Raw genomic sequence first — 24,410 nt, forward strand, 5'->3', positions numbered from 1 at the left:
CAACAACACAGTTGTGCTAGCTCATTACTCAACTCATCGTCTGTGCAATAATGCAAACATGCAATACGATGACATGTTAGGAGCCTGGCTACAGCAAAGAGGCTTAAACTTCCCACAAATTAGTTCCCTTCCGAGTGTACATGGAGGCTTCCTGCCAGCGACTGAAGGGCCAAATAAGGCAGATGCACTCATGCCCATGTCAGGTACTGTAAGCCTCTTTTAAAAGGAAAACACAAGGGATCAACAAACAGTATACTAAAGCACCACTAGGAGGCAGTAGCAGGTCAGAAAAGCCATGCCTGAAGGCTACATCAACAACATTTCACATCAACATTTAGGTTGCTACCATAAAATTAGAAAACAATACACATCAATCACATTAGAAAGTAAACTCATTTCCCTTATTGTCAAAAATCTTTCAAATTCCCCCAAAAAATCCTAACCAATATTGTAGTTGCCTTTTGTTTTTCATGACTAAGGGGGAAAGCGTGAAGTTATGTACCGGGTTCTGAGAGATGGGGTTCAGTTACCACCATCTTTTAAACAGCCATATGCTAATCATACACTGCTTGTACTCTCTAAAAGAGCAATGCTCAGTTTAAGTAGTTAAAGGAGATTAATTCCTGCTTCCAAAGAAGAACTTTACATGCCCTCTGCATTAGCTGCACATCGTTCTCCTCCTCTTAATCAATGTCCAATTTGCAGAAGCAGAGAGAACATAACTTGAAATGCATAAAGCATATACTTCCTCGGGTGCAGAGTGGGCAGACACACTACCACACAGCACAGGGCAGAACTCCTATTAGTGGTCTTTTTTTTATATACACCGTGACTGGAATGCTAAAAGCTTTCTGATGCAGGGCCACAGCTGAAAGAGTGAAGCAAAAGGCACTGTAATTATGATTTATTAAACTGGCTGTGGTGTGTATTCTCCAGCAATGAATGGAAAGAAAAGATGAACTAATCTATTGGAAATGAGGAGCACAATGCACATTCTTAACAATCACCCTGGCTTCCTCTAACAAAGCCTGTTAGGGACAGTATATACACTTAACTAAATTAAAGTAGCACCAACTATGAATTAGTTTATTGATTATTAGGAAAACCATTATGGACCTGTCAAACATGAAAACATATATAGGGGGCAATAGTCTTCAGGGAAGTGGCAATGACATTTACTAACAAGTGACTATCAAAAGGTTATCATCTGAAAGCAGATCAGGAATAAGGCACTATATCTTGACATTTTCTGACTTTTATACTAATTAATTGTGCTTTTTATCCTGTCACAACATGGTACTGTATGTCCCAATTTCCATATAAATACAGGATAGAAGCAGCTAATCATGATTCCTGTCCTAATGCCAGGAACAAAGATTCTTCTCTTTCCAAAATAACAGTAATACAAATAAATCTATATTAATAGCTCTGGAATCTAGGGCATCTCTCAAAAACAATACATTCACACTCTTAGCTGCTGTTTATACACAACAATTCAGCAGTATTGTATGTACAAGGTGTCTTTTCTTTCCACATCAACGGATATTTAATGATCACAGGTATTCACTGCAGAATGTCAGGCCAGACCACCATTTCACAGTCTTTCATCAGCCTCATCAAGGCCCTAACACTAACGGCTTTCTCGGGATGAGATGAGGACACCTTACATCACGAATACCAGAAACCAGATGACTTGACTCGGCCATTTCTAATTCATTACACAGCTTGTTCTCTGTGAAATTCATGGGCCACACTGAGCCTCTTAGAAAACTTCATCACCTCAGAGATTAGACTTTCACAGTTTTATGTTACTTTACAGATTTAGTGATTGCAGTGCGCATGTAATAAAAGAGCATACACTACGGGATAGAGGGCAGATCTTCCACATCCCTGAATCTCTAACACTATATATAGACTAGTTTATTTCATCTAATTAACAAATAATTAAGGTCAATTTCAACTTGGGTGTTATTTTCATAATTTTGGCCAACACTTCTATCAGGTACAATAAAATTGTTATTGTATATAACCAAAGTTGGAAGTGATTATTCTCATTATTAATGAACTGCTGAATGTTCTCTCAAACAATTGATTTATTGTTTGGTCCATGTAATGTCAAAATGTGAAAATACTAATTATCATCTCAGTTTCCCTGCGCCCAATTTGATGTCTTCAAAACCCTGTAACCGAAAACATATTCAACCTACAACAATTCAAAAGACAGAGAAGCAGCAAGCAACAGCTCAGAAGTCTGTAAGCAGTGATGGATGTTTTTAACAGACATCCGCCTTTGTTTTCTCTTTCAACTAAGTTTGGCTAACCTGTCTGACCAACTTATTGCTCATGTTGCCACGTCAGACGTCTTTTTTCCAATGTTATTGCTAGTTATTATTATGGGCTTTTTTCACAGCAGACATTTTGACTTGTCATAGCAGGAACAGTACAACTGTTACTGATTAACACCATTACTGCTGGCTCTGTTCTGTCCCTGTAAACCATGACAGTTTGACAGTGAGCCAGCAGGATCCTGAAACTGAAGCACCTAATTGGAATTTACAAATCATTCATTTTATTATCTACACCTGTTGTTTTCCTACTGTGAAATGTCAAATTGTCTTCCATTAAAAAGGCCTATTACCCATAAGAGTGACTGCCTAAAACTACAAAAATAATACAAAAATAGAAAGGAAACAGGATTTTCTTAAAATGTATTTAAATATGTCTTATTAAAGGAAATGTCACTGTCAGTATAGTTAGCTTCATATAGCAAGGATGTAAAAAATTGTATATGTTTTTGAAAGTAGAGTGGCAATGCACCTCAAAAAGAAAAACTCTTTACTGCAAAAAAGTAGGTTGTGATGTAATGCAGGTTAGGGTGTTTTCCAGCCTGCTAATGTGAGTGTGTCTGTATGTGAGCGTGTATATGTGTGTATGGTGATAACATATGCTTTTGCATGTGCATTTTTTTGTTTGAGTGAGCCCATTAGATGGCAGTTATGGACCGCTGTGAGGTATTCCAGGTGCAACGCCTCAACACAGCAATTACCAATGAGTCTGAAGCACAAGCAAACACACACACACACACACACCTGAGTCACTCTCACTCCCATTAGCCAATCCACTTGGCTGTGTCTGTGTTCCCTGCAATATCAGAGGAACCCAGCCCTGTCACTTTCACTGATGAGGGAAAGTTGAATACAGCCCAGAGCAAGAGGGCCTCAAAGACACACTCCCAGTAATGAGGAGACAGAAGGGGGACTGGGAGGCAAAGGGAGAAATAGGGGGTGATAAAAGGAGGGGTGACATGTGAAGATAGAGGGCAAAAAATGAAATGGAAAAAGAAGAGCGTTAAAGCAACACTAGGTAACTTTTCCCGCTTAGGTCCCCCTACAGGTTAGAAGCGGAATTGTTCATTACATTACATTATGCAAGTTTGTTAGATTGGGTAGCGGATCTGTAGTTCGAATGAACTGGACAATGTAATGTAATGGAAAATTCCGCTTCCAATCTGTAGGGTGACCGAAGCGGGAAAAGTTACCTAGTGTTGCATTAAGAAGGAGGCATTGAGAAAGAAATTTGAAAAATTGTGAAAGAAAGCAAGAAAAGACAAAGCTATACAGTGAGGATAAAATAATGGATTTAGGAAACCGAGTGTCAAAGCAAGATAAAAAAGAAACAGCTGAAAGGGATATGCGGACTTACCGAGCCAGCTTCTGTTCAAGTAGACAGAAACAAACACGGGAGGAACGGTAAAGAAGTCGACCACTGAGTTGACCTCCAGCCAGAACCACAGTTTATCATTGGCCGCGATAAACTGTCAAAAGAAACAGGCATGGCATCAAAAATGACAATTTTATACAAAATACCACCTCTCCACCATAGCCCAACATTCAAACTGCATGCTGTCAAGTCAAGTCAATTTATTTATAGAGCACATTTAAAACCAACCTATGCTGAACAAAGTGCTGTACAGAGTTATATTATGTTATAAAAACAAAGGAAAACAATAAAAATATAGACACAATGAACATAATACAAACAACAAATGTCCCTAAACTAAATCATACACCAAAGAATAAAAATGTCTTTTAAGACGAGACTTGATCTCGGCAGTAGAGGAGGACCTAATATGAATGGGAAGTTTGTTCCAGAGTCTTGGGGCCTCAACAGAGAAGGCACGATCACCCTTTGTTTTCATCCAAGACTGTGGAATAGCTAAAAGGAACTGATTAGATGTTCTTAGTTTCCTGGAGGAGTGATGCAGAGTAAGGAGATCAGCAATGTATGCTGAATATGAATGCTGTGTCTTCTTTTGGCAACGCTGACATACTGTATAGAATGACAAAAGCTTCACCCCACTTGCTGAGTCATGCGAATGGTTGGTGGTCTAAGCAGCTTATGAGTTTATTTATTAATTCATTCAGGATGGCGGACTTGCATTTGCACCACTGGAATGCTGCTCTGGCATGACAGCCATGCTAGCAACATTATTACAACAGTGTCAGTTATAGGCATGCTGTGTGAGTTCCTTTAAGTTTATAGGTGACTTAGGTGGCGTCTGCTTGTTTGTAGGAATTGTTGGTTGTCCTGTAAAAATCCTGAAGATTGTAATGTATGTGAAATATTCACAAATATTTGTGCCAGTATGTTTGACAGCATGTCTATAAATGTGTACAATATATGCATGTTTGAGTGAGTGTATGTTTGTGTGCATGTGTGAGCAACTTACTCGCAGACCAAAATAAAGGAGGAAGAAGACATTGAAGGCCATATCGATCTGTAACGTGAAATCTTTGTAGAAATTCTGGCAGGATTCTATAGGACTAGAGAGAAAGAGATAGAGAGAAAGACAGAAAAAACATTATTGCAAGGTTAAAGACTTATTAACTCGTACTGTAGAGAAGGGTCTTTCATCTCTTTCCTAACATGAACACACAGATAGCAAATACTGCGGACCTCGCCACATTTCCATGGTAGGACGTGTATTGAATTTTTGTGGGTTTTTACCATTGGTATATGGGCCTTGCATATCAGTATGACTAGGTAATATGGGTGAAATCACAATACAAAAAAACTATAATTAATAAATGTGACAATATAAATATAAAAATGTTCATCAAATGTATGCTGAATATGATGAACTGTTTTCCTGTTATGCAGACAGAACTCTGCATACATGTAACTTCAGTATCTCATTTTGTTAGTTTTTGATCAGTTCATTTGGAGTTATTAATTTAACAGAATTTGGTAAAACAATAACAAGATATGATCACATCATCACATTACAGTACAATTCCACCAAAAGACAAGTAAAACATGTATGCTGTTACTTGTCCTTTTGTTCTTCTGTCATGAATATATGGTCTACTCCTGATCACCTTTCCTCAGTTCAGCTCACAGGACTGATAAGAAACCCTTCTCTGGTAACAACAGCCAGCTTGAAGCTGTCAAGGTCAAATGGTGCTGACCAATGCTTTCCATTTAAACCTACTGAACTAAATCCTTGTAATACATATTTACTGAGAAAAAAATATTTTAAAAGAAATTATAAATTTATCTGATCAAAAAATGGATTTAAAACTCTAAAAAACACTTTAATGATTTGCTATTGAGTTTCACAGACACCCTGTAATTCCTCCTCTGAGCCCTAGAGGGTAACAGACCAAGATAAAAGATGCACTGTAAAACAACTGGAAATAAACTGAAATAAGCTTTGATGTGACTTTCAACATGCATAAATTATTCAGCATCTGTCAAACACAAATATACCAACAGATATTCCCTCAAATGACAGAGACTCCACACTAATAAAGAGACTGCATGGCTCTCTCCATTTAACAAAGTGTAATAGCAAGCCGGGTGCTGCTTAAATTCTTTTTTTTATGATGAATCAGTCGAGATTTGTCTGGTCTGTCATGTAATCCATCTTGATGTTTACTTTGTGATGATTAACCATTAGCAAGTGGGTGCTCTCAAGAAAAACAATATCAGGTGCAGTGCCCACCCCATTCTTCACTTGGTCATGGGCCCATAGCTTTTTGCTCCTGAGTAATAAGGATATCCCACTGTTGTAAAAAAACATGAATATGCATTATGGTTTGGCTGGCAGTAGGCGACCTTTGTATTGGGAATGTATAGACTGGAAAGGGAACGCACACCATGCCTTTATAAGTGTACAGAGTTACAAGTCCCATGTGTTCAAATTCAAACATTAAAGTATACATTTGTATGCAAGGAGCCTATAGGGGCACAGTGTGAGATCCAGACTATATTAACGCATAATGAGAACCAGAGGTAAGGCAAGGCAAGGCAAGGCAGCTTTATTTATATAGCACATTTCAGCAACAGGGCAATTCAAAGTGCTTTACATAAAACATGAAAGGTCATTCAGAAAACAATTAAAAACAATTTAAAAACATTCAAAGTCAAGAATAAAATTTACAGTGCAGTATAAGAATAAAAAAAACAGAGAAACATAAAAGACAAGAATAAAATTTACAGTGCAGTTTAAGCACTGTTAGGTAGGCACTGCTATGCACTGTTAGGCACTGTTCTAGGTACTATTAAGCCCTGTTAGGCAATATTAGGTACTGTTAGGTAAAACATTAAAACAGTTAAACTTTTAAAAGCAGATAAAATAGGTTATTTAAAGAAAGGCAAGATCAAAAAGATAGGTCTTCAGCCTTGATTTAAAAGAACTGAGAGTTGAAGCGGACCTGCAGTTTTCTGGGAGTTTGTTCCAGATATGTGGAGCATAAAAACTGAACGCTGCTTCCCCCTGTTTAGTTCTTACTCTGGGGACAACAAGTAGACCTGTCACTGGAAGCCAGTGTAGAGACTTCAGTACTGGAGTGATGTGATCCACTTTCCTGGTTTTAGTGAGGACTCGGGCAGCAGCGTTCTGAATCAGCTGCAGTTGTCTGATTGATTTTTTAGGGAGACCTGTAAGGACACCGTTACAGTAGTCAAGTCTACTGAAGACAAAAGCATGGACAAGTTTTTCCAAATCCTGCTGAGACATAAGTCCTTTAACCCTTGATATATTTTTAAGGTGATAATAGGCTGATTTTGTAATTGTTTTAATGTGGCTTTTAAAATTCAGGTCTGAGTCCATGACTACACCAAGATTTCTGGCTTTGTCTGTTGTTTTTAACATTGTCGTTTGAAGCTGAGCGCTGACTTTTAATCGTTCCTCTTTAGCCCCAAAAACAACCACCTCAGTTTTTTCTTCATTTAATTTAAGAAAGTTCTGGCACATCCAGTCATAAATTTGTTCAACGCACTTATTCATTTGTTGTATTGGGCTATAGTTCCCTGGCGATAAGGTTATGTAAATTTGTGTGTCATCCGCGTAACTATGGTAACTTATTTTGTTGACAGGAATGAAGCTTAATCATCTTCCAGTTAACATCAAACATGTTATTTCATGATGAGCCATTATTATAATGGATAACTACAGACATGCCAGATAGGACGTATTGCTCCAAGAGGATGACCCAACTTCTAATTCATGAATGTGTGGTCTGCCTGGAAGATATTCTAAAGAGTTACGTGATCTTTAAGATGATGTAAAACTCTGGCTCATGTCCAAGATGATTAGAATGAGTCTGGTTAAGTAGCAACTGTTTAAAACCTAAAGCGACTTGTTTAGGTTTAAAGGCATTTTCTCATAAAGTACCATCAGACTTCGGACAGAGGCTAATTCGCTTCTGACCCCTCGAAGGAGTTAAGATTGATCTGGCCTAAATACTCAATTACAAAAAACACCACCAGCATCTTCATGTGATTCTGTAGACATCAAAATAAACAAGAATGCTAAACAAACCTGTCATGAATGATACCTATGGCCTAAGCATGCACAATATTCCTCACATCCATTTACACACACTACACAAGCTCAAGTGACCTCACTCCCAAAACTGATCTGAAAACACAGCCTTAGCTAAGCTTACAGACATTTGTGCAAGAGAATCTACACATACACACTAATACAAATACACTTACAAGCACTTACTGTATGAGCACACACACACACACACACACACACACACACACACACACACACACACACACAGATGGTGTACACTGAAGACACAATTTGGAGTGGTCACTGTGGCATTTCCCCTCAGGCCCAGCTCTGGCCTAATTCTGTATAACTGCTCATCTACAGAGAGAGCATGGCGGCACACAGCAGGGGCTGAGTGGTACATTGAATTTGTCTTGATTTTGGATTATAAGGTAGCACAATGGCTACACTCGGAGAGCTTTAATTTAGTCATTTTCATAATCATTATTTGAAAGTAAAGCTTATCATTAACTAAAGTAGTGGGAAGACACACCAGGCAGACCTATGGTTTCTCTCCTAAGCTCAGAGGAACAATAGGAAATGAAGAGTTCATCAGTGCAGGGTGGGAGAGTTTCGCACAGTCTATTTTTGTGGAGCTGCTGAATGTGTTTCAAAAAATGACACTGGGGAGTGAACAGTAGAAATAATTATTTGGTTGCTGTATATATGGCAAGTCATAATGTTTAACTATCGTCTGTCAAGGTAAATACTTCTTAAACACAATTCTGCATACACAGGAGCAAATAGATGGAGCAAAAAAAAAAAAGCAAATAGATAGAATTAGATGTGCTGTATGAGTAGAGCTGTAACTCACCACATATACACAAAACTTAAAAGTGAGCCATCCTTTCTCTGCTCTCATCAAAGCAATATCTCCAAATAACATATTACTTTAATCTAAAGCTGCACCAAACAATATTTTTATATTGACAATGGGAAAAATGGCTGTGTAGTGTGAAAGGTGCCACTTATAGTGATGAACCCACAGTGTAATATCATTCAACGCTGCAGTTTCTCCCAGCTCTAACAAGCATTTCAGCGTCTTACAGCTCATTGTTTTGGCTTTACAGAAAGTAGCAGGGTCTGCCGTCATCTCTCCCACATCTCTCTTGCGAACTGTCCACAAATGGTAAACAATCAAATTTATTGGCTCAAGTGAAGATAATGGCGTATTAACTGTATTTCAGACAGAACCGTTACTCGGTCCAGGTCCAGATTGCGGTCTACCACTTGGTGATGCCCGATATAGGTGTTTCTGTGTCCCTTTCCTACACAAATAACATGTAAGATAAGACACAATCTTGATTCCTGCTTTCAATGTCACTTCACACTCGACAATCCCAAGGATTCCTGGCCACATGCTGCCAGTGTCCTGCAGAAAATACATCTGCCCACCACAGTTCTTATTACTCCTTAAGCCCTGGCACAGCCTTGGGTTACAACATCCTGCCTGACAGGAAGAAGAGAGAGGAAGAGATGGGAGAGAGAGAGAGAGAGAGAGAGAGAGAGAGAGAGAGAGAGTAAGACAGCAGCAAGACACAGAGAGATAAAAGAGACAGGGAGGGAAGAGAGGCAGTGACAGTAGGAGGGCGAGGAAGACAGGAAGATGTGAAAGTGGCAGGGGGGACTGAACTCCCAGAGGCACTGAAGACAATTTGTCTCATATATATATATATATATATATATATATATAGCCCACAATGCTAGTTTGAGGCCACATGGAAATTTCCTGGAGATTGCTGAGCTTCTGAAATAAACTCTAGCCTTCTTAAGTTTGACTTGGTGTATGCCTGCACCACACTAGTCCTTCTCCAATCCCACTCTGCTTATTAGCAAAGCTAGCACTAACACAGACATGTGCACTTACATGCAGACACACACAGGAGAACAGAGATTGCCCGAGGCAAGGCCGCAGAGCATGTAAGTCTATTTCAGGACATAAAATGTTTCCCCACATGATGTCAACGTCCTCTGACCACCTCTGGAAAACGCGACCAGAGACGTAATACTCATTTTTCACAAGGGCAAAGGAGTATGTTGATGATGATGTTCTAAAAATAGTCCTAAACACCTTGAGTCAGTCAGCCTTTGTTAGCCCGCACATTGCCTTTTTTGCTGCAGGAGCAACAGCAAGGTTGACCCTGGGACAACAATAACAACTACACACTGCTGCCGGCTTGACTAATGCTCACAACCAAAGCGAAAGGCACCAAATCTGACACATTCTTCAAATCTCACAAATGTCTTCTGCTCTAGTAAGCTCAAAAGCATCTTGGAATCTACTTACATATTCATATTCTCATTTGTTGGTATTGGATTCAACCCATACAATCAATATGCAACCCAAACAGAGAAATACAAATGCATTTTGAATGTGATTTGAGCACAACAACTAAATGTCTGGCTTACATGCAGTATTTCTTCTGAAGGTAGTGCATGCACGTGTAGCGGGCACAGCAGGGGAGGGGTCTGTGAAGCTAAAAGAAGACCAGGTTGAGGTTAGTACGTAAATGATTGAATTAGGCCAAGGCACCATTACTAAAATAAGAAATACTTTAGCACCTACAAATGCAACGGACATATTAAACCTCCCCGGCGAAGGCTAAAAATAGACAACTCAATTTTTTCATCTGAATGCAAATGACTTGCATCCAGCTTCAAGCATATTTTCTACAAATATGTTATTTATTTTAGAGTCTAAAGGAATAGTTTGTGAGTGAAAATAGCACAGCACTAAAAGAAACGGTATGCTCAGCAACGCAATATATTAGAAATGAAAAAGTAAATGACAGCAATGTAAAAAAGCAGCTACATCTTTGCAAGAGAGAAATTACACTTCACTTTTTACGTTTAATTTTTTCAGAAGCCAGTGTTACAGTACAATATAGTTAAACTACACACATCTCATCATCACTCCTCTTTTAAACACAAACTAATTAGGAGATAAAAAAAAGAACATGGATGAAATAAAACTAATAAGTTTAGCACTTTAAGAGTTTTTACACACTAAAGTGTTTGGTCACAAACATGTCTTCTTTTGGATCAGTTTGTTTTGACTGGTGTGTTAATTGAACTCTAATGGGTTGTTGTCTGTGTCAGACCTAATGCAGTTCGTTTGTGGTGCAAACTCAGTGAACAGCAAGATTGTGTGATAGTACAGTAGATAAGTGACCTTAGCAGGAATTCAAAAGCTTAACGATTAATTTTAACTATATTATTAAATGTACATGTTCCTTGTGCTGACCATGGGAACAGTTAACAAACCCATTTGTGATCTACTGTATATAATTATGCAAAATATTTTAGTAACCATAGTGGGGGGTACAAAATAGCATATGTTGTATGCTGTTTGTCCGGCTGCAGTCTCAAATAAAAAAAAAAGTGGTGTGCACATTTTGGTAATTCAAAAGTGTTTTTCTTTTCTTCATTTTCCTAAAATATTGAACAATCTGAGTAAAAGCTGTGGCTTGACATTCCAGAAAAAAGCCACAAAGGCACTTACATCATTTTAATTTCATCTGGGGTTTATTAAGTTAACTGCAGTTTTGAGCTTGGCTCATGCTGTGGTCTGAAAATAGCCCTTCCGATACGCATTGAGGGAAATCAGGAAACAGCAACAGCAAATGGCCTTTATATTGCCATGGTGACTTTGATAAACAAAAGAGGTAGGACCATTCAGCATGCACTGACCCCAGAAAAATTATCAAATTAAAGAGGGACTTCGCTAATGTCTTCAGTCATTTTTTTCAATAGACTTCAATTAATGTTTCACGCACTGAATCTGCATTTATCAGATAGAGTGACAGCCAGGGTAACAACAACATGCTATACTGTAGCTACCATCACACTAATGTTTAGCTTCACCACAGCTAGTAACAGGACTCCAAAATTTGGAACCGTTCTCAGCTAATGCTCAGATATCAAAAGCAATTAAAAATCTTATTTTCTTATTTTCTATAGGGAGAAGCGCCACAATCATAAAAAACTGCTGTGATGTTCCGTAACACTTACAAAAAAGCTCATTATGGGTGTGATGTTGACATTTAATATTTGCTCTTTTTTGTCAGAGAACATTTTGTTTATAACGCACTAATTTAGAATGGGAAAATCTCCCTAAACGTGTGTGAAAAGGTATAAAATGGCATTTAGTCTAAAGAGGGAGAGATTTTAGAAAATGGCTGAAAATTTGATTTTGAAATGAGTCAGTTTGTGTATTTAAATCTGAAGCCACTTGGTATTAGCTACGATTTGGTTACATGATTTTCTCCGACTCATTCCATCCAGATCAAGGAGAGGTCCTTATATAGGTTACCCTTCATCGCCACAAAGTCTGCCAAGGTTGTCTCACTGCCCAGCCATATTTCTCACCTTACCCCATTAATTAGCCATTAGGCACTGTTTCTTTTTCAGTGCTGACATTGATCGCACACTAATGATAGAGTTACAGGCACAGGTCGCTGCTTATAGACAAGAGACAAAATTTGTGCATGTCTGTACATGTGCTTAAATCTGCAAGTTAACGTGACAATGTGCAATGTGTGCATGTGTAATAGCCTGTAAGTGTGACAGGGAGGGGTTGAGAGAGTAGAGAAATAGAACCAGAAGTAGAGCAGGAACAAGGGCATCCCTTTAAGAACAGCCTGCAGAGACTTTGTCCTACATTCCTCTCTATTTGTTTCATGGGAGCACAGAGGAGCAAAAAAAGAAGGGATGAAGGATGAGGGATGAGCCAAGGTATTAAAACAGATTTAGATGTGGCCGGGAGAGGACGCAGTATCCTCCCATAGAAAATGTTACCAATATAGCATCAGTTTGGCAAGTTAAGTCTGCTGCAGAGGAACAGAAAAGGCAGCTTCTTATCATACATTATAATGTGCACAGAAACTGTGGTAAACAACCACTTTGTCAAAACAAACAGATAGACGGAATTTCTAAGCGAAGCCACGTATCCATTCCCATTCAATCAAAAAACAGCCCTTCTATCAACAACACGGTTGCCAAGTCAATGACTAGAAATCTCTGTGCTAAACTGGGAGGGCAGCCAATTAACAATTCCCTCCTTTCAAACTCTCTCTACCTGCTTCCACAGAAGGCTTTGCAGTGTTTTTTGTGGATCTTTGCTGCAGGATATTGGCCAACACAGCTGCTAGGAAAGCCCCACCTGTCAAAAGTTAGGAACAGAACACCTAGGAGACTGGTGCCTGGCCACCAGAAAGGTCCCTTTTTCTTCAGCATTTTACCCAGTGTGTGTGTGTGTGTGTGTGTGTGTATGTGTGTGTCCTTGCCCCAAGGGGCTACCCTGCTTCACTGAAGTAGACATAAAAGCCCATCGTGCAGCTCCAGCCTCCCAAGGCCCAACCCACATGTCTCTTTTAGCTGTTACCACAGGGACTCAACCATAATCCTTCCCATTACTGTTGCCTTTTTTACAGACAATTTCAGAATGATGTTCACTTCATCTGATGGCCAAAATGGCAGTTTGAAAGAAATGGGGGAAAGCAAACCATTGAGCCTGAAACATTTATAAGTCTGTAACATAAGACTGTCAATATTTGGTGGAGTAAATATTACTATTAAAAGGCTGCCCTATAAATCTGTGCTAATCCATTTCCTGAGTCATTAACATTTAGTGGGGGAAAAAAGCTAGATGGAGAGGTCACTTTTAGTATCGGAGTACGAGGTATGAATGTGAGTCAGATTTATGTATGCCCCTCCTACACACAAGGTGATAATCAGAGAAAGAGTACATGTGAATATTAGTGTTCTTGTGCAGAATGCTCCTGGAGACTTATTAGTTTAAGAATTATTTGAGATCCAACCCTGTGCTTTATTTTAGCTTTGTTGTTAGACCAATGTTTACTTGTGACAGGTAGTGTGGATGCCATATGACGCATCTTGGATTTTTTGGAGGTTGTCAAGTTCAGACATCTTTAGGCATACAAAACATAAGCAAACACAACATCAAACAGATTGTGGAAGAGATGAAAACTTTAATATTTGTATTTTAGGAATGTTAATGGTTAACCATTAGCCAACAATAAGAATTCTGACCGATTAATACTATTAGTTAAACATTTAAAGGGATACTTCACCGATTTAGCATTCAGCTTTGTATCAGTAGAAACCCGATAGTATTTCTGAATGACCGTGCCTCCCTCCCTCATGTCCCCCTGAGACGAGAGATCTCTGCATTTGGGGCCTGGAAAAAATCTTCCGATGACGTAAAATGACGATTTTTGCGTCATTGGAGATGTGGCGGCCAGAAAGCAAGGACTACAGCCAGTAGTAGGATCTACTTCCGTATGTTTTCAACACGCCCACAGGGGTTGGACTGCCGAGTCTGGCCGAGGTATTTCCGAATGAAAACGACTGTCAGCCATCTTGAATCTTCGCTAAACAGGCTTTCGGTTTTCAGCAGAAAACATTTACAACAATTATCTGCATTCAAACTACCGGACGTGTGTACCACCGGGATACATCGGTACAGATCGGAGAATATGGAGGAAACGTTATTACAGACGCAATACTCGGCACACTACGTGAGCTTCGCCTGCACGGAGACCAGCGGTGTCGCTCAATGCCGCTAGCCGGCTAGGGGACATCCTCATCGGCTAGGTGGAAGCTAACGCTAGCTGTCCACCTGTCCCAGCCATCCTGCTTGCAAGTGTCTGCTCATTAAACAACAAGCTGGACTACATCCTCCTTCAACGAAAATCCCAACGTGAGTTCAGTGACTTCTGTGTTTTTGTTGTTGTGGAAACATGCCTGAACAACAGTGTACCGGAACCGGGACTATCCAGCTACCAGGCTGCTCGCCCGGCCCGTGGAGGTGGGCTGTGTTAAACGGACTGGTGTAGAAATAAAATCCAACTAGCTACTGCTAACTGCTGGTGGAGCTTGTGACTGTTAAATGCCGACCATTCGACATTCCACGCTAATTCACGGCTGTGTTTATACTCTGTGTTTAGCTACACCAATGCTAGTATCGTTAGCTGAACTTACCGGATCCTGCTTGCAAGTGTCCGCTCATTTAGACCACAAACTGGACTACATCCAACTTCAACGACACTCCCAGCGTGAGTTCAGAGACTGCCCGTGTTTTTGTTGTTGTGGAAACCTGCCTGAATAGTGTACCGGACTGTCCAGCTACCAGGCCTGCTAGCCCTCCGAGCGCAGAGATGCTCTGTCGCCAGGTAAAAGAGGTGGGCTGTGTTAACACCGAGTAAGGCGGCAGAAATGTGGTGATTTGTATCCATTTAACTGCTAACTTCTGGTGGAGTTTGTGACTGTTAAATGCCGACCATCTCTACATTACATACTAATTCACGGCTGTGTTTATGCTCGGTGTTTACAGCGCACAAAGCGCTAATGCTAGTATGCGTTAGCTGAACTTTAAGCCTATAAAGTGTGTGTACTAAATGTAGCCTGTTTCGTATGTCGTTTTTATATAATGTCGTTTTTATATATGTTAAATGTGTAACACCACTTGAGTCACGATGAAATGTTGTTTCGTGTATATGGTTGAAATGACAATAAAACACGCTTGAGTTGAGTTGAATGCCTCTGTCGGTCTGTCAAGCGGTAGGCGTGGCTTGGGAGTGGACTCAAAGCAACGAAGCAGGTGCATTCTGGGATTTGGTGTTTTTCATCCATATAAGACCAAAACACATTTTCTGGCTTTTCTTGGCCTAGAAGGCACCAATTTCAATTTTTTTTTCACATTTCTACTACATAAGTGACCCAATTTAAAGATATATTCAGCTTTCCAGCGGTGAAATATTCCTTTAAAGACAATATAATTAAAAATTAAAAAAAATAAAAATAAATGTAAGCTAGTTTAAAAGTCATCTTATGATATGTAATCTATTTCTTGTGAAATGCGGTGGAGATCGGTCCGGTCGCTCGGATGCGCAAGCTGTTTGAGGAAAGTGGCTGCACGTGTCCAATGCACTACCAGTACAAGTCCGCAGCTAAGCGAGGAAAGTACATCCAAGTGTCCTGGACAGATGAACTGTGACTCCACTGCCTCCACTACTTTTCGGTAAACGGTTAATGATCGGTCAACGAGGGTCAGCTATCGGTCAGAAAAAAAGATTTAACTTAGCACCCCAAAGGTCTTTGTCAGTGGACAATTGAGACAGATTTTGTGCAATGTCGACTCTTTGACATGTAACAAAAGGCTGTACAGGGCGTAAGAGTCTCAAGCTGTTGTAGTTAAAGTATGGCTATACCAAACCTAGCCCTGTTTAGGATGTTAAAGCCCCCTGAGTCGGCTCAACCTGCTCTGGGTTGATCAGTAGTCTCCCTGAGAGGACATGCACACTCAAGTGACAAGCTTGAGCTAATCACGATGATGAGGGTAGAGAGGGTCTCAGCTTAATGGGAGCACAGAGAGATCAGGGCAATGCCTCAGGGAAGCTGACTCACATCCAAATACACTCCAAAGTGCACTGTAACATACAAGATAAAATGAAGAACTACTACAGTTAGACAAACTACAGCTCTGCACCAAAAAGTCCTTTTTGCCCTACAGGTTTGATGTCATGGCATAATACCATCTCTGCAAACCTTGTGCTTTTTTTTAAGATTATTTTTTGGGCTTTTCCACCTTTAATTTGACTGGACAACTAGGTGAGAAAGGGGAGAGAGAGGGGGAAGACATGCAGGAAATCGTCACAGGTCTGATTCGAACCCACGGAGCCAACCTTCCTACTTTGTTGTGTCTATCTAGTGGATAGCTTATCAAAGTTTGCATATTTGCATGTCAATAGAAGCATGCTCAAGTGTTACATATTTCAAGGCATTTCTTATAGTACTATGCATACTATAAAGGAAACGCATTTGAATGAGAAGGTGTGTCCAAACTTTTAGCCTGTACTGTATATATATATATATATATATATATATATATATATAGCAAAGGGTGGCTACTTTGAAGAATCTAAAATATAAGACATGTTTTCAGTTATTTCACACTTTTTTGTTAAGTACATAATTCCATATGTGTTCATTCATAGTTTTGATGCCTTCAGTGAGAATCTACAATGTAAATAGTCATGAAAATAAAGAAACACATTGAATGAGAAGGTGTGTCCAAACTTTTGGCCTGTACTGTATGTATATATATATATATATATATATATATATATATATATATATATATATATATATATATATATATATATATATATATATATATATATATATATATATATATGTAACCAATGCAGTGTAACATTTGAAATATTGATGTACAATAATATGGATATGTGGTCCAGTTTTCCAAGGCCTCCCAATCAGGTAACGCAGGTAATGTTTTTCATCACTAAGGAAAATTATAATTGAGACAGCATGGTGATGACATATTGGAGGTTTAATGTTCACCCTAACTGCAATAATTGCCTGTTGCCTGCACCCCACCAATTCTGCTATGACTGCTATGTGTATAGAATTGTAATGATTGATTGACCAATGATTATTCACAAGGCCAATGACTGAGTGAAGCAATTACTTTGCATGCCTCGTAATCATCCGAATATTTAAAAGGAAATTATACAGTTTTATATGAAGATAATTTGTCTTTCAACCACCTTTTGGTTTGCTAAAAATATGCCAGAGGCAGAGATGAAAACAAAGAGAGAGAGATAGAGAGATATAAAAAGAAAAATAGAGATGTAGAGGAGGAAGTAAAGGTTGATATCCTGAGGTATAAATGGGTGACTGCCAGGAATAAATTCCCACTGCTGCTAAAATAAGACTGTACAAGTTGGATTGCATTTTAGATAAACTTAGTTTGAGAATTTTACATCTCTATCCCTGTTTTAGGCTCTCGGTTACCTCAGGGAAATAATTTCAAAGTTCACAAATATTGCATCAAAGCTAGCCATTGCTGTGGCTGGGTTGGTTCAGTTGGTAGAGCAGGCGCACATATATGAAGATGTGTGCCTCGGCGCAGAAGGTCCAGGGTTTGAGTCTGACCTTGATGATTTTCCTGCATGTCTTCCCCCTCTCTCTCCCCTTTCATATCTGGCTGTCCTGTCCATTAAAAGCTGAAATGCCCCAAAAAATCTTTAAAAAAAAATAAAAAATAAGCCAGCCATTGCTTAAAGATAACATCCTGCACAACAGCCAACAGAAGAATGATTATGATGAAAAAGTATGATACAGTACTGTGGTATATATGTTATGGTCCCTTCGCAATAAACATTCCATAACCACAGGTACAACAGTAAATATTTGAGGCATTATTTTGGTAATTCAGTAGTGCACGACATACTGTAAAGTCAAAGGCATGCAGAGTTAACGTGCTGGGCATGGTGAAACATCTTTGGTTATTTCATTGCCAGAAGCACATGCAACAACTTCTACATAATTGGAAACAATAAATTGCCTCTTTTTATTTAGGGTGCTATTTTATACTGTTTGTTTGCTGACGGCAATTCTGCACCTCCTGACTTAGACGTTTCCCCTCAAAACTCAAAACATGGCTCAGAGTGGACTGATTTTAAATTAAAATAGCCTGGAAGAGATGTGTTCTGTTGTGTTCTGCTGTTTCTTAAATAAACAGAAAATGTAGATAGAGCAGATGGAGTCTGCAAACAAAAACATTTAACACAGCATAACATTACATTTGTTTTGTTGTAGAATAAAAAATGATTACTACTAGAGTTCACATGGACCCATTCCTATATCACACCACCAATCAAGGAGAATTATTTTAGCTGCCCCTGCTCTTTATTTGTACCTGATAATGCAGCATCTCTCCAGTATGGTCTGACCATGGGTCTTAATGCCAAAGTTAATGAGCAGATATCTCTACCAGACAGAAACGCACAAGACTTTAAAACATAAAAAAAAAAAAAAATCCCTTCAAAAGATACAGTTTGGGTCTGGGTGGTGTGAAAGTAGCTGCAGTGGATAACAGAGAAATGCCAGGGCTGCAATCTGTTTCTGGGTGACTGCCAGCCAGGGATACGCATAAACTGCCAATACACACACTCACTTACTCACACATAGAACAACTCCCTTACACATGCCTGTCTCTGTTACCATGGAAACTGATAGGCCCCCCATTGAAAACCCCTCAGTGTGTGTGTGTGTGTGTGTGTGTGTGTGTGCGCGCGCGTGCGTGTGTGTGTGTGCGCGTATGTGCATATGTGCGTGTGTGTGTGCGTGCGTGCATGCATGCGCTGTATGTGTATGCATCCAGGCTTGTGGGGGAGTGAACATGAGCATTTGCATTTCAGAGATTGCAGTGTGTAGAGATGAGTAAGGATGTGTGTGCACCTATCATTCAGATACATTATGTAGGCCAATGTAAATGTAAGAAATACACGCACATTTTTTTTCATCATGTGAGAAATTTCAACTTATTTCAGAAGACATGTCATGAAATATACTACTTACTCTGAGGAGTCTATGAAGTATATTCCAAGGGCCCCGATGCTGAGCGCAAAGACTAACACCACCTGAGGAGAGAAAGTCACAGACAAAAGATAAATTACTTTGATGTATAGACAGGCAAAAGTCCTCTAACTCTGCTCATTAATGTACTCTATAGTAAACACAATATTGAGTTGGGGTGGACACAACAGGCAGCACTAGTTACTGTGGGTTGCAGAAAAATTTCTAAAAACGTGCTTAATAATGAATGCCCACCCTTATGTCAGCAAATACAACCTATTAAATACTGGCAGAGTCAAGCCAGCACAATCGTAGGAAGCAAAGAAAGGATACACATTTGTAAGCTTAACTGTACAAAAGGCAGCCACAATGTGTTGGGGTGTTGAGAGGAAGTGCTTAGAGGGGGAGACAGACAGTTATCAAGTGTTGACATGCTAACTTCTACACTGAGTCAAAGCTTGCATTGTGTGAGAATGTGATCCAGCTGGACTGTGGTCTGTATAATGTTTAAAGGTCCTATGACATGCTGCTTTTTTGATGCTTTTATATAGGCCTTAGTGGTCCCCTAATACTGTATCTGAAGTCTATTTCCCAAATCTCAGCCTTGGTGCAGAATGACAGGCACTACGAGCCAGTCCCACAATGAGCTTTCCTTAGGACGTGCCATTTCTGTGTCTGTAGCTTTAAATGCTATTGAGGAGGAGAGAGGGCGGGGCAAGGTGGAGGGTGGGGGTGTGGCCTTGATCAACTGCCATGCTTCACTCGTTTGCAAGCCATGATGTCTCTCTCTTTCTCATGGGTGGGCCAAATTCTCTGGGCGGGCAAAGCAGAGAAAGGGGAGGTAAACTTTCCCCTTATGACCTCATATAGGGAAGATTCCAGATCGGCCCATCTGAGCTTTCATTTTCTCAAAGGCAGAGCAGGATACCCAGGGCTTGTTTTACACCTATTGCCATTTCTAGCCACTGGGGGACCATATGCAGGCTAAGGGAACTCATATTAATGTTAAAAAAACCTCATAAAGTGAAATGTTCATGCCATGGGACCTTTAAGTGACTATACATGATTGGTAAGGTAAAGTAAGGTAGGGCAACTGATAGTAGACACAACACCTGCAACCCTGCATCTAACAAGTTATTGTATATTGTAGAGATTCTTAAAACAACCAAATTAGTGCAATTAGACCAGGCTATCCATGGCTATCACTTGATTTCAGAGAACTGCAAAAATGTAAATATATTACATAGGAACACAATCATTTAAAAAACAAATTTCACTATAGAGGATAGTATAACAGACAAAACACATGAATTCTTTTCAAATTTAGTCCTGTTGATGCAGATAAATGAGGCTTTTTTGTAAAGGGTTTTCCCTACCATTATAAGGCCAATAGTAGCTGTTGTAGGAAAAAAAGCGACCGATTCTACTCTTGCTCAAAAAGCCAGTCTTTTAAGAACTACCGGTCACTTCTCAAAGTTTCCCCTTTACTTATTGTGTTCGTTGAAAGGCAGACCAAGAAATGAATACTCAGGATTCGTTCAGTTAAACTATAACAATCTTTAGTAAAATGATATTGCAAACAGATCTTTCATATGCATATGGATCAGCCGCTCCTTCGAGACTTTCTCTCCCTAACCACCAACAAAGTCTTTCCGGGTCTGACACCGGACCTTCCTTTTCCCTATTCTTTTATTCATCTTCAGGTTCCTCCTCTCGCCATTGCGTGTGGGCCGCCAATTGGTTGGATATCACTCAGACTTTCTGTCTCTGAAAAGATAGAGCAGTTGCGCGCTAGAGATTGTCTGTTCCTTTAAGAGATTTCATTAGGTGCATTCTGTTCCAATTGTTTATTAAACAAATGAGGAGCACTCTTGCTCCACTAAATTTGAACCCGTCTTATCTTACACATGCCAGACAGGAGGAGACAGCGAGGCCATCCCAGGCTACAGGACATTCTTATTTTAAACCCAATATATTTCTACACTGTCCACATAGGTGTTTTTTGACGGCAGGGATCACCCCACTTCCCAGCAATGGAGGCTTGACGGGCTTGCCACTAACAGTTATCAATTTCTCTTCAATGACAAGAAAAGAAAACCTCCTACAACCTCTTACGATTTCAAAACAAACCATGACGGCACGTTTGGAAACTTTGGCTTATTTTACAAAAATGGTTCAATGCTTTGTGTTTCTGACAGCATTTTATGTGAGACATAAGCTATGCAGTTGCTAAATCTGTCTTCATTTTAGATCAACAACAGTTTAAAAGAATTTCCGGAGTTTTCGAGAGGCAGCAAGTCGAGTTGGACGCCCATGATTTGCATAAAGTAGCCTGTACCTCAACTTTATGCAAATGAGGCAGGCAACTTGAGGCCCCACTTCTCGAAAGTCGCTGCAATACTAACAGAATGCATTGCCTGGCTGCTCACATAGACAATGAATGGGAAGCTTGGAAATGACACTTGCCAGAGGACACGCACCTAAGCCAAATAAATTTAACTAAAGGACTTTTCTCAGATCTAATGATTGTAGTTGGTCCCCATTGGACTTCTTTAGCAAGTTTTGTCTTTAAGCTTTTTGAGTATTAGTTATTATTATCTGCTATAGCTTTTCCAATGTCTCAGGCACAGATATGGTAATAATAATGGTCCAAAATGATGTCAAATTGCATTTCTTTTTATTGAAAAACTAAAAAGAAAATCTTGAGAGCGAACCGCTAAACCCCCCTGCAACATACGTGCACCTAAGTCTCCCACAAACCTAGGGAAACACTGTTGTATATTAGTCTTTAAGAACAAATGTCAGCTTTCTCTAGTGAAAACGTGCCAAAATAATCCCCTCCAGCAAACAGAGTACACCATCATCATCACCACCTTGTATCATAATCATCATTTTCGCAACAGCTGACCAACGTAGCATCCACAATGGTTCCTCCCCCGCGATATTTTCTCCCATTCAGCCATCTCACAATAGGAACCCACTGTCCCCGCTGATTGTGCCATTTATTATTGATGATGGAGGCTTGATTACTTTCATGTGATGGTCCTTTGGATTGATCCAATGCGTTGTGACTGGAGTATTACGTAAACACCCCCATACCCTTGCATTTTTAATGGTTTGCTGCTTGAATGGAGGACAATGGCAATCCCGGTCATAGAGTTGTCCAGGGTCGGAATAACCTTACAAGCCAAAGACATCAATGATGCTCCACACAAAAGACATGGGTAGAAGGCTCAAGCTGAAACTCTATGATAACATTGGGCTTTTTGAATGAAAAGCACTCAACTGGTATGATTAGGAAGGGTATCAGTTGACTGGAAGGCAGTATCTGATCCAAACACCTCCCTGTCTAATAAAGGAATAAAAATATGTCATTTTTCCCACAAGATGGCATAATGTTTTTTCTAGTGAGTTGATAAATGTGTTAAGCTATGAGCCCAACAATATTATAGGACTAGAATGCTAAATCGCCAAGTCGTTTTTCAATGCTGCAGAGTAGAATTTGAATTTTTTTTAACACAACCGGATTCCACAAGATGAGTGGACATCAGCACATCTAAGGAGTCTTGACCACAAACGAAATATGTCTTTTTCTGTGAAACTTGACACTGTCAGCCCCTTAAGCATTGTGCTTAAATGCATGTACAGTGCATATAGATGCATTTACAATGACATTTCCTTTGAGCTAGTTTGAGCGTCTAAAGTATGTGAAAAAGAGAAGTATGGCTAAAAAGTAGTTGGTTGCTGAAAAGCTGAGCAGTGAACAGCGAACACCCAACGATGAGCTGAGGAGATAAGAAGCGCCATCATCTTAAACTGACCCAGTTATTCAGCTGTGAAAGCCGGTCCACCACTCTACCCCATCCCCCCACCCTTTCTTTCTCTATCACACACTCTCTCTCTCTCTCCACACAATGTGTATGAGGGCTATCTGTCGACCTTAAACCCACAATCTACCAAAGACAACCAACCGAGCAATTGCCACTGCAAATCAGTGGCAAAGTAATAACACTCAGGGGAAACCCACAAGAATGGTAATGGCAGAGGGGCATTCCCTCCGCTTACAAAAGAAAGTGAGAAATTAAAAAAAGGATTGCTAAATATAGCTGTTGCTGCATCTGTAGTAGTTGTAAAGGACTTAATGAGGCTGTTTATAAGCAGATTTCATGATTCACATGTGATAAGATGGCATGAGTGAGTCACAGTCAAGAAACTGGCCAGCATCATGACATAGGAGCAGCATTCGGACGCAATGTCCGTTTTCTTGTTAATAGCCCTGTAGGATTTCATTGGTGTATCCCTTTCTATATTTAAAGTGTAAAGCTAAATCTGTCAGATATTATTTTTCCGATGTGCACTTTAGCAGGGACACTAAAAGACTAGAAGTGTAAAAGAGGCCAGCAAAATCATTCAGTGTGTGTATGTGTGGTGCACATTTGTGCAGGTTTCAAGTTCCAGTATTGCAAGTGCTAAAAGTGGCAGCTCTCACATGACACTGTTTACACATAATAACACTAAGTTACATGTATAAACACACGTGTGAGTCTGATGCTCTCAGTTCATTTGGCAGTCTAAAGACTTTTGAGAGAGCTCATCACAGCTTGCCCATGGAAGCAATATGGAGTGCCCTAAAACTGAGCCAGAATTTTGCACAAGACTTCCTCCTCCAACAGGGATCCTGTCTAATGACTACCTTTGTCTCTTAAGTGCACCCTGTGACAAGGAGAAAGCAAAGTCTCATAGACAGGTGGTGTGGCCTGACAACGTACGGAATAATCGCTTCACATTAAGGCCAACTACACAGGTCAAGAAAGCAGTGACTCAAAGCCTGCCATCTCCTCTGCATGTCAGTTCAAAGCAATCAAGATGGAGGACAGGACTCTCTGTTAGGTTAAGAGAGGGCTGAAGACGCAGCTCTCTGTCTACACACCTGGATCAAGGTGGATAGAGGCTCAAGAAAACATGGGACTTTGACAGAGGACTGTGCTGTTTTTATCCAACTTCCTAATGACAGCCAAACACCCTTCCTAAACAAACTATAACCATAGTGTTGTAATGTCATAAAATAAAATTATTTTTATTTGTAACAATTTTGAAATGAAATGGTTCTGCTCATAGGGGTGTCAGATGTGTCATTCTGGAGGAAGGTTAAAAGCAATAC

At 39.8% G+C, this 24,410-nt stretch overlaps 1 protein-coding gene across 25 annotated transcripts in view; it reads right to left on the minus strand.

Moving 5' to 3' along the window:
- kcnma1a (potassium large conductance calcium-activated channel, subfamily M, alpha member 1a) overlaps window positions 1-24,410 on the minus strand; it is a 145,069-nt gene that overhangs the window by 59,282 nt on the left and 61,377 nt on the right. For all 25 annotated transcript variants that reach the window (XM_039782964.1, XM_039782987.1, XM_039782986.1 and 22 more), the window contains exons 3-5: window positions 19,253-19,314; window positions 4,730-4,823; window positions 3,703-3,814 (exon numbers count right to left, since the gene is read on the minus strand). In XM_039782964.1, the coding sequence (XP_039638898.1) occupies window positions 3,703-3,814; window positions 4,730-4,823; window positions 19,253-19,314 (268 nt within the window). The remainder of the gene's footprint in view (window positions 1-3,702; window positions 3,815-4,729; window positions 4,824-19,252; window positions 19,315-24,410) is intronic.

This window comes from Perca fluviatilis, chromosome 19, assembly GCF_010015445.1.
Source record: "Perca fluviatilis chromosome 19, GENO_Pfluv_1.0, whole genome shotgun sequence".
NCBI classification, from domain to species: Eukaryota; Metazoa; Chordata; class Actinopteri; order Perciformes; family Percidae; genus Perca; species Perca fluviatilis.